The sequence below is a fragment of the Natator depressus genome, chromosome 23, assembly GCF_965152275.1.
Source record: "Natator depressus isolate rNatDep1 chromosome 23, rNatDep2.hap1, whole genome shotgun sequence".
NCBI classification, from domain to species: Eukaryota; Metazoa; Chordata; order Testudines; family Cheloniidae; genus Natator; species Natator depressus.
Genome location: NC_134256.1, coordinates 17564803 through 17574904, shown reverse-complemented (window position 1 = coordinate 17574904; position 10102 = coordinate 17564803). Strand labels below are relative to the sequence as shown.

General features: G+C 55.5%; 1 protein-coding gene across 2 annotated transcripts; it reads left to right on the top strand.

Moving 5' to 3' along the window:
• Positions 1–645: 645 nt before the first annotated feature.
• On the top strand, positions 646–8365 carry ZBTB45 (zinc finger and BTB domain containing 45). Of its 2 annotated transcripts, none has more exons than XM_074937132.1 (3): positions 646–719; positions 3148–4833; positions 7009–8365. In XM_074937132.1, exons 2-3 carry the CDS (start codon positions 3333–3335, stop codon positions 7554–7556), a joined length of 2049 nt encoding a protein of 682 aa, XP_074793233.1. In that variant the 5' UTR covers positions 646–719; positions 3148–3332; the 3' UTR covers positions 7557–8365. The 2 variants fall into 2 exon arrangements, with proteins under 2 accessions (XP_074793233.1, XP_074793234.1); XM_074937133.1 differs by lacking the exon at positions 646–719 and adding an exon at positions 911–1035.
• Positions 8366–10102: the final 1737 nt, after the last annotated feature.

The window sequence follows — 10102 nt, the reverse complement described above, 5'->3', positions numbered from 1 at the left end:
GCCTGTAATTTTTTTAAAAAGTTTAAAATATTTCTGCAAAACTAAACCCATAAAAACCAAAAACGAGCTCTGTAAATGTACATGGAAATGCAGAGAATTTCTTTAAAAATATTTTCAGATTTTCTCAAAACTGCTGCCCACCAAAAAATATAAATTCCTGTAATTAAAACAAGTGTGTTAATTAGTCTAGTAATTGCAAAATATATGCAAAAAGTATCTTTTTAATTTTAAACTAAGTTGCGGATTATTTTTAAAAATTTCTTTTTTTGTGTGCAAAAAATGAAATAAATAAACGCTCTTCAAGTCCTTTTGTTTCAGTCGTGGATAATTAAATGTATATTAACACCCCCCCACGCACCCCAGCTCCCTCCCTCCACTGGAGGCCGCTCAGCTGCGGGGGAGCTAGAAAATCCAGCCCCTCCCCCCCTTACAGGCTGAGCCACGCCTCTGGAGCTGGGGCACGCTGTGGAGGTCACACCTAACGTGGCCGCTCTCTGCCTCTCTATGGTCGGCCGGCTACCATTGCACTTCCGGTCTCTATGGTTTCCCCAACCACTTCCGGTCCGATAGCGGCCTGCCATGCCGCCTCTCCGCCGCTCACTCTATGGTTGATGCCCGCCAGGACCCGGAAGTGAATCTACAGTCGGAAACGGGGCGGCGATGCGGTTCCGGGTCATGGAGGGAAACGGCCCGGCGGGTCATGGAGGGGTCCCGAGGAGGTGAGTGAGGCCCCGCCCCGCTCACGGAACCCTCGCCCCGCCCTCAGCCAGGGGCCTTCTGTCCTCTGGGGCCCCGCCCACAGGGCCGCTAAGCCCCGCCCCTCATCTGAGTCGCTCCCTTGTCTGCTCGGGGGCGGGAGCCCGGACTCCTGGGTTCTCTCCCGGCTCTGGGAGGGGAGTGGGGGCCAGTGGTTAGAGCGGGGGGGGGATGGGAGCCCGGACTCCTGGGTTCTCTCCTTGGCTCTGCTCTTGACACCCTGAGTGACCTGGAGCAAACCCCACCCACGTGTCCGTTTTCCCCTCTGCCAGGAGGAAGGTGAGTCCCTGCTGCAGCCCCCAGCCCTGGGACCCCACCTGTCCCGCCCTCCGCAGCCTGCGTTTGGCTTAAAACCCACGAGATTTAATGATTCTTGCAATATGTGTTGGGCTCGTTTCTTTGCCGGGGTGCTTTTGGGTGCGTGTTCGCTCCCCAGCTTTGTACGGCAGCCATTGGGGTCGACCCTCCCCTTTGTGTTTTATAAGGGGAAGCCGAGATTCTCGCTCCAGGAGCTGGGGCTGGAAGAAACACCCTGCAGCTACCGCAAAACCCAGAAGAGCTGGCAACCCCCACCGTGTACAGCGCTTTGCGTGGGGCGGCAGCGTCGCTTAGTGGGTGGAGCCTTGATTCATCAGACCCGGCTTCTGTTCCTGGCTCTGCCACTCGCCTGTGTGACCCTGAGCAAGTCACTTAGGCCTCAATGCACAAAAGGATTTAGTTGTCCTGGCATCTGGGAGAATCACTGCAATTCACAAAGCCTGGGTGCCTAAGCCGTCTAAACAATGAATGGGCAGAGATCAGCGCCTTAGACTGTGATGCACAAAAACCAGCCCGCTAGTCAGGGAGCCACGTAAGCTATGTAAATGCCAACAGGAGGGGATGTGCTAAGCCCCCACCCACCACCTCTGTCTCAGAGATAGATGCCTACATCCAGGTGGCAGGGAAGTGCCGATTTCTGCTAGCGATCTGCAGCTGGGAAGGCGTGAGATGCCTCATGCCATTTTAGCAAGACGCCAAGGGAAGGGAGAAAATTTTAACCCAGTGGTTAGGATACTCACCTGGCATGTGAGAGACTCATGTTCTGTTCCCCCTCTGCCCTAACCTCCAGGCCGCAGAGTCATTCTCACTACCTTTCTGACCCCAATGACTCTTTAGACAGAGAGAAAGGGCGTGCGAGAGAGCGCACATGAGCGTGACTGCATAGTATAGTGGTTAGAGCACTCGCCCGGGGGGTGGAAGATCCAAGATTCAATTCTCCTGCTCCAATGACTCTTTAATTATTATGTAATTATAATTCACTCCCTCCCTCATGGTTGCTTTGTGTAAACTCACCTGAGAGGCCCTCCTGAACCTGCTTACCAGATCAGGCCCCACACATGATTAAGGCAGGCAAACGGCTATCTTCCCTGCATCTGTGAATCACTCTGAGCTCTAGGCAGGAGAGAGGCATCTGGACACCTGGCGCAGGGCTGCTGTGTGCATCCCCAGAGGCAGAAACAATAGGCACCTAGCTGCTGAGTGAGTTTAGGCATCATAGGGTTTTCCCCCGGGGGGGGGGGGGGGGAGAGGAATACGATTCTGGTATAGGAGTGCCTCCTTTTGGTTAACTTAAACCCCTTCCAAAGCAACATAAACTAACCCAAACAAGACATTGTCACGTCGACGCTTGGAGCGCTTTGCTAGCATAATACTAATACCTCCCTCTTATCTAGTGCTTTTAACCCGGTCTCAAAGCGCTTTACAAAGGAAGGTAGAATCATTATCCCCCATTGTGGCACAGGGGCCGGCTGTAGAGGGGAATTGTCTTGCCTAAGGTCACCCAGCAGGGCAGAGCTGGGAATAGAACCCAGGTGTCCTGAGTCCCAGTGTCTCTCGGCTAGGCCCCACAGCCTTCTGTACCAGCAAAGTGTGCCTAGCATGGATGCAGCTTATACCAGCCAAACTGTGCTGGCCTATATCAGAAGAGCGTCCACCCAGAGAATCAGACCAGTAAAATTCTAGCACTTTAAACTCCCACCTGAGCCCATAGCAGTATAACTAAGCTAAGGGTTGGTATGGATACTAGCCACCCCCTACCCAGCACTCACTCCGGGCACCGCTCTTTCAAATCCCTCCCCTTTCTACGCCTTGCTTACCCCTTCCCACAAACATCCTTGCTCTTCCAACGCTCCTGTCCATGCTCCATGTCAGCGGAGGGCAGGGAGGGCCCCGTAAGGAGGAGAGGCGCTCAGGGTGGTAGGCAGAGAAGGGACTACTTGGGCTAGAAGCAGCTGTGCTATTAAGATTCATGGAGGTTAAGGCCAGAAGTGACCCCAGATCATCTAGTCTCATATCACAAGCCACCAACAACCACCCAGCAGCTGCTGTTCCTTGTCTCTCTCTCTGTTTCAGGTTTTGCATGAAGCACGTCCCTGCAGCCCTGCTCAGAGCAGCATCTTGTGATGTTTCCAACCCCCAAGCTCCTCCACATTGCACTGATGTGTACCCAGCCCTCCTGTGAGCCCTGAGCTCTCCCCCCGCCTTTGGCACGGAAATACGTCCCCCCACTTGCCCACTCGGTCCGGAACAAAGCAGCCATGGCTGAGGCTGTCCATTACATCCACCTGCAGAACTTCAGCAAGTCCCTGCTGGAGACGCTGAACGGGCAGCGCCTGGGCGGGCACTTCTGCGATGTGACCGTGCACATCCATGAGGCCACCCTGCGGGCCCACCGGTGCGTGCTGGCCGCCGGCAGCCCCTTCTTCCACGACAAGCTGCTGCTGGGCTACTCGGAGATCGAGGTGCCCGCCGTGGTGCCCAGCCAGGTGGTGCAGCAGCTGGTGGAGTTCATGTACAGCGGCTCTCTGGTGGTGGCCCAGTCCGAGGCCTTGCAGATCCTGACGGCTGCCTCCATCCTCCAGATCAAGACAGTCATCGATGAGTGCACCCAGATCATCTCCCAGAGCCGCAGCCCCAAGCCGCCCGCCGCTGCCTCCTCTGTGCCATTGGCTGTCCCCAGGCCGCTGACTGTCAAGCCCCAGGAGCAAACCAAGGAGAGCCCAGGTGCTGTCGGTCTCCCGGCCTCCCGGCCCAGTGAGATGGAGCCCCCTGGCACTGCACAGCTGGAGGCCCCCAAGCTGCTGTGTGCCTCAGAGGTGCGCTACAAGCTCCGCGACCTCCTCTCCTCCCAGCAGAGGCAGCTGGGGGAGGCCAGGGAGAGGACAGCATCTGAGGGGGAACTGGCAACCGCTGGCAGCGACGGTGAGGGGCCCTACGGCGGGCTCCACCCGGCCGAGGCTCAGCCCAGCTGCCACAGCCGCAAGCAGCGCCAGCCGGTGCGGCTCCAGCTTTCTGATGCCTTGCCTGTCATCATCAAGGACGAGGAGGAGGAAGAGGAAAACGAGGAAGAGGAGGAGGGCGGGGGAAAGCTGAGCTGCTTCGGGGAATGTGGTGGGGGAGCCTTCCCCAGCTGCAGTAAGGCCAAAGACACCGGGGGCGGGAGCGGCGCAGGCGGGGCGGGCAGGAAGGATGGCGTCCAGCTAGACTATCCCGCCGTGGAGGGGCAAGATTTCTTCAGCGGGCAGGATGTCTTCTCCGAGTCCTTCATCCCGGCCTGGCAGAGCGAGGAGAGCGGCCATGGGGCGGCCCGGGAGGGCGAGAAGTTCCGCGCCGATTGCAGCCTGGAGGCCTCCAACATGAGGACGCTGGCTGGAGACTTCAAGCCAGCCCCGGCCAGCTTCCCAGCCCAGGCGCCCGAGCCCCGCGGCCTGGCGTTCGTCTCCTCCCTGGGCATCCAGCGGGAGCTGAAAGCAGAGGTGAGCACCGCCGGACCCGGCACCACCACCACCACCAGCATCTTCCAGTTCCACCTGCCGCAGCCTGGCGTGGCCCAGAGCTTCTACAGCGTCCAGCAGGAGGCCGGAGCCGCCAACATGGTACAGCTCAGCCCCAGTGCCATGGTGACGGGCTCCCTGCACGGCGAGCAGGCCCAGCGCCCGGGGCCTTCCCGCTGCTCCGAGCCATCCTACCAGTGCAGCCACTGCCAGAAGACCTTCAGCTCCCGCAAGAACTACACCAAGCACATGTTCATCCACTCAGGTGAGGGGGTGTGGGGCGCTGGGGGCAGATGCCCTTTGCTCCCTCTGCGGCTGGTGTAAGCCGCAGGGTGAATTCTCTCACTGTGATTGGCTGGAAGAGCCTCAGCAGGGGCGGCACTGGAGGCTGAGCCAATGAACAGCCTCCTCTTCTCCTGCTCTGAGTGGTGCCGGGGCGCTTATGGAGAGCAAGTGTGACGACTGCCCTCGCACCTGACATCCCCAGGGTCGAACCAGGGGCCTCCTAAGCTAAAAGGCCAGGGCTGAGGAGCTGGGGGCTGTAGCAGCTGGGGGGTCGGCAGGGACGGGGACCCAGAACACACACACACCAGTGGGTTATGTGGGCAGGAGGGCTGTTTCAGGGACCATCACTGGTGGGACTGGGGTCCAGGGTCCCTGGGATGAGTCGTGTCTCCTCCCAGAGTCGTGTCTCCAGTCTGTAAAGCAGGGCCAGCAGTCCCAGGTGAGGGAAGTGCTGTGTAGCGGGAGCCCTCGCCCCTGGTGCACCCTCTGGTGGTCTGGTGCAGCGCCGCCATTACGTTTCTGCCTCAGTTTCCCTACTGGGCTTTCTATGAATCCAAGGAGATTTATGTATATTGAACAGCAGCCTTCGGCAGTTTCGTTTATTTAACCCAAAGACAGATTGGTCTGCATCCCAGCGCTCTCTCTGGAGGGGGAAGGGGCTGATCTAACTGTAGTCCAGCCCCCCCAGGTCCCTTACCAGTGAGCCCTCTTGATCAGGAGTCCTCTTCCGGAATCAGGGCCTCTTGTCAGCAGCTGGGGAAAGGTCTCTCCTCTTGGGTCAAGGTCCCCACAGAGGTCGAACTGCGGCGACCCTTCCTCGGACCAGGACAGAATTCCTTTCCTTGGATGCTTCTCTTGTTCCCTGGTGAGCAGGTTCCTCTGAGGCTCGGCATCCTTCACTCTGCCTCCCCGGTCGAGGAGTACTCTTCCTCAGTTTCCTTTCCTGGGGAGATCCCCAGCCAGCTGCCCCGAGACGCTCTCCCCTTAGGAGGTGTCTCTCTCTGCGTTCTGGGGACTGTTCTCTAGGGAGAACACTGGTGGTAGCTTCCTAGCCAGGTCCCCTGAGGAGTTCTTTCCCCAAGCGCTTCTCGTATCTGTTTACTTTCCTGCCTGAGCCCTCATAACCCTGTATAAGGCCCAGGTGTTCCGTAACTAATTAACCATGGCCCAGCTACTTAGGAAGCCATTCTCCCCAGATGGATCTGGCCCGACTCACTTTCCAGTGGAGCCTGACCACCCACCAGGGCCAGCTGCCCTGAGACGTGCTGCAAGACCCCGAGATGGACACAGCCACAGAAGCGCGGGATGACACTGGGGTGGTGGTGGGGCCCCATGTCCAGCAGGGAGTTGGGGGTCACGTGGTGCAGTGTAGGAGGGCATTCAATCACTATGTGTGGGGAAGAAGCAGAGGGCTTTTGCTCCCTGATCTGGATCGCCCCTGGTGACTCTCCACCCCTCCATCCCACTTGGCTGAGGGTCTCTGCCCCAGGTACTCCCCTCTGGCCAGGGCTCTGCGCTGTCCTCTCCTAAAGAGTCTTCCCTGGCAGTGAGATGATCCCCACCTCCATCCCCTATGGCTGAGAGCCAGTCTGCCCTTGGCCAGAGCATGCTCGCCACCTCTTGTTCACCCCAGCTGGGGTTACACAGAGCTGTGTAGAAAGGAGCTCTCTCCTCCCCTCCCCGGGACAGCAGGCCTCTGGGATTGGGGTGCTCAGCGTGAGTGAAGGGTCTCCCCAGAACTATAGAAGAGGGACCCCTCTGCTCCCAGGGAGAAAATGCACCTATATACAGAGGCCAGTTTCCAATGGATGGTCCGTTTCTTCCCCAGGATCTGTCAGCTAGGAAGCTGGGATTTGAGTGGTGGGGGGCAGTGTGTCAGGACTGGGGCTGAGCCTAGGAAGCCAGGATGGGGGTGGGGGGTCAAGGCCGGGGTGGGATGTGCGGGTGGATCAGGGCTGGGGCTCTGCCCTTGAAAGCTGGGACCAAGTGGTGTCAGGTCTGGTGCTGTGCCCTAGAAAGCCAGAACCAGGGGGGTCAGGGCTGGGGCTGACCCGGGGTATCTGGGAAGCTGATCCGCTGCAGATGATGTGGTTTGGACTCACTGACCCCAGAGCTCCCTTCCACTCCTACATCCTCCTGTGCGGCTGTCTTGCAGGCGAAAAGCCCCACCAGTGCAGCATCTGCTGGCGCTCCTTCTCGCTGCGGGACTACCTGCTGAAGCACATGGTGACGCACACGGGCGTGCGGGCCTTCCAGTGCTCCATCTGCTGCAAGCGCTTTACCCAGAAGAGCTCCCTCAATGTCCACATGCGCACACACCGCCCCGAGCGCTTCCAGTGCTGTATCTGCAACAAGTACTTCTCCCACCGCACCCTGCTTGAGCGCCACGTGGCCACCCACACCGCTTGGAAAGCTGGCGAGCCCGACGTGGCCGGGGGCGCCTGGAAGGAGAAGCCCGACCCAGGAGAGGGTGCCAATGTTGCCGCCTGGAAAGGGGACCCAGCCACCGAGGGCACCATGGTGGCGTGGAAAGGGGACCCGGGCGGGGAAGGCGCCATGGTGGCGTGGAAAGGGGACCCGGGCGGGGAAGGCACCATCGCGGCCTGGAAGGGGGACTCTGTTGCAGAGGGGGCTCTCCCCACCCAGCCCACGTGGAAAGGGGACCCTGCTGGAGAGGGCACCATGCCAACCCACACGGCCTGAGAGAGTGGCCTGGCTGGAGTGGGCACAGGTGAAGAGGGGACCAAAGTGGGCCCATCTCAGCCCAGCCAGCCTGGAAAGGGGCCCAGGCCGAGCACAACCCATGTGCCCTGGAAAGAGAAGGCCTAGAGTAACCCACTTGGCTCAGAGAGGCATCTGGGGTACCAGTTACTTTCCTGATGCCCCCCACCCCAGCCAGTACGACGTGCACTCAGGACCGACTGGCTTGGGCAAGTCCTGTTTTGATCTCCAAGTTGAGTTCTCTCTCTGGGCTCAACTCCCTTCCGAGCCTCGCAGTGGGCCATGCCTTGTGGGCATTCCGTCCTCCCAGTCACACCCGTTGGGAGCAGTGCCGTCACCTCCAGCAGACCATCTCTGAGCCATGTGACATCATGGGTAAAAACCAACGGAAACCCTAGCAGTGACCAAAGAGTCTCTCCGGCTCCCTGGGGAAGGGACAGAAAGGAACTACACAGCTGTGGAGCCCCTAAACCTTCCTTTGTGAGCAGTTATTTCTCCATCTTCAGGAGTTCAGCGGTGGATCAGAGTTCTAGCTACTCCCTGGCTACAGAATCCCTCACTTGCCATCAGCATACTCCAACAGCCCTCGTCATTGCAAAAAGGAACTTCCCAACATCTTTCTGAGTCTGCGGACAGCCTGAAACAGGCCCTGGGAGAGGCTCAAACTACCCCTACCTGAAACTTAACAATGACTGTTTCAATGTCGGCATCACTAACTGCTGCTCTCCCAGTAGCTTTAACAGCAACATCCAGCCAACGTACTTGTCCCACAATGCCAAACAACTCCCCAATTCTCAAATCTCCCCGCTCACACCCCCATTGTCCCCTAGGAACGTGTATAAGACAGGGTTTGAAGAGCAGTGGTGCACAGAAAACGTAAGGCCAGAGTAACTAGAGTTCATATAAAATAAGTAACACGCTGACGAGGCACTGATGGCACTGATGAAGGGGTTGCCAGCAGCCGGTGAATCCCTCCTTCTGTCTAAAAATACTGCACCCATAAGTCACGCCTGAGAGCACTGGAAGGAGATTAAAGAGCAGAAGTGGGTGAAAAAATTTTAACTGAACCTTTTTTCAATGTAAAATGCAGATTTGGCCATGCCACAAAGTTTCACAAATTCGTGTCGGTTTCGCCAAACGGCTTTGAGGGGAAAAAAATTAAAAATACCATTCTGAAAAAATCAAAATGTTTAATTCGGACTTTTCGGGGGGGAGGGGGAATCCTTCTGGTTCTTCAATTTGAAATCTCCTTGAATTTTATTTTTTAAACAGAAAAACGCTCAAAACAAAACATATCCCTTTTTGGGGGATCAAAATGACTTGTTTCAAAATTTCCTTTTATTTGGAAAAAAAAAAAAAAGTCACGCGTTTAAAAATGCTCAAAATCAAGCCAAAATATTTAGATATTTTGTTTCAAAATGACTGTGTGTTTAGAAACGTCCTTTAATTTTACTTTTTACAAAATAAATAAAGGTTTAAAATACTCAAAATCTAAATGTTTCAACCCAAAATGAATTTTTTTAATTTTAATTTGCTGAAAATTTTCCTTTTCAGTCCAACCCAAAATGATTTTTTTCCCGATTTTTAAAATCTCCAAGGAACCAAAAAGACCTGTTCTTAGTCCCACAAGATTAGAGAGTCACTTTGTCCTGTTTTCCCAGTGTCCATTCATTCATTCATTCATTCTCCTGCTGGTGGAGCATAGAGTGAACACTTTGGATCGCCCCTTTCCAAAGAGCCCAGCTTCCTGCCAATTCTGTGGCCTGCTCTATATTAAGGTTGGAAGCCACGACCTTCCTCCAGCATGTGAGAGGCTGTCCATGAGGTCTTCTCCATCCAGCTTTTGTTGGATCATGCATAAAGCTGGTGGGCTAGTATGGACTCCGATGTACTGAGCAGATGGCCAAGCCACCTGAGTCACTTGGGAAGACACTGGAGGCCGGTTGGGCCCAACACTTGACATCCTTGTTCATAATGTGATAAAACTACTATATGCCTTCAATACCCAGCATGCCCTCTGCAGTAATCAACAGTGCTGTGGCTGATCTGATTCAGTTCCTGTTGTGTTGCCATGAATGCCTCGTTCATGCACTGCTCCAGGCAGAGAGACCTTGGCTGGACCTGAAACTTTCCCAGCTCCTTGGGCAAAGATCTCACACACATATATTCTGCCTCAGTCACAACAAAAGGGCATTGACCAGGACACAACAGTTTAGGCTGCTGCTGATTGGGGTCTGGGAAAGAGTCCCCTCTACCATGGAAACACTGGGGGAACCCCCTTAGCATCACAGAGGTCAAGGCCAGAAGGGACCATTAGATCATGTGTCAAACCTTCTCTATAGCTAGCCTTGGCAGAATTCGATTTTTATTTTGTTATAATTTCGATGGATAATATCAATGTTTATTTTAAGCATTTTGTTTTTCAATTTTTATCTACCATAGATGTTGAGATGAAAAAGTTAAAACTTTTTAACCATGAAAACGCAAATTGCAACATCCTATGTCAAATGAACAAACAAAAGAGCCTT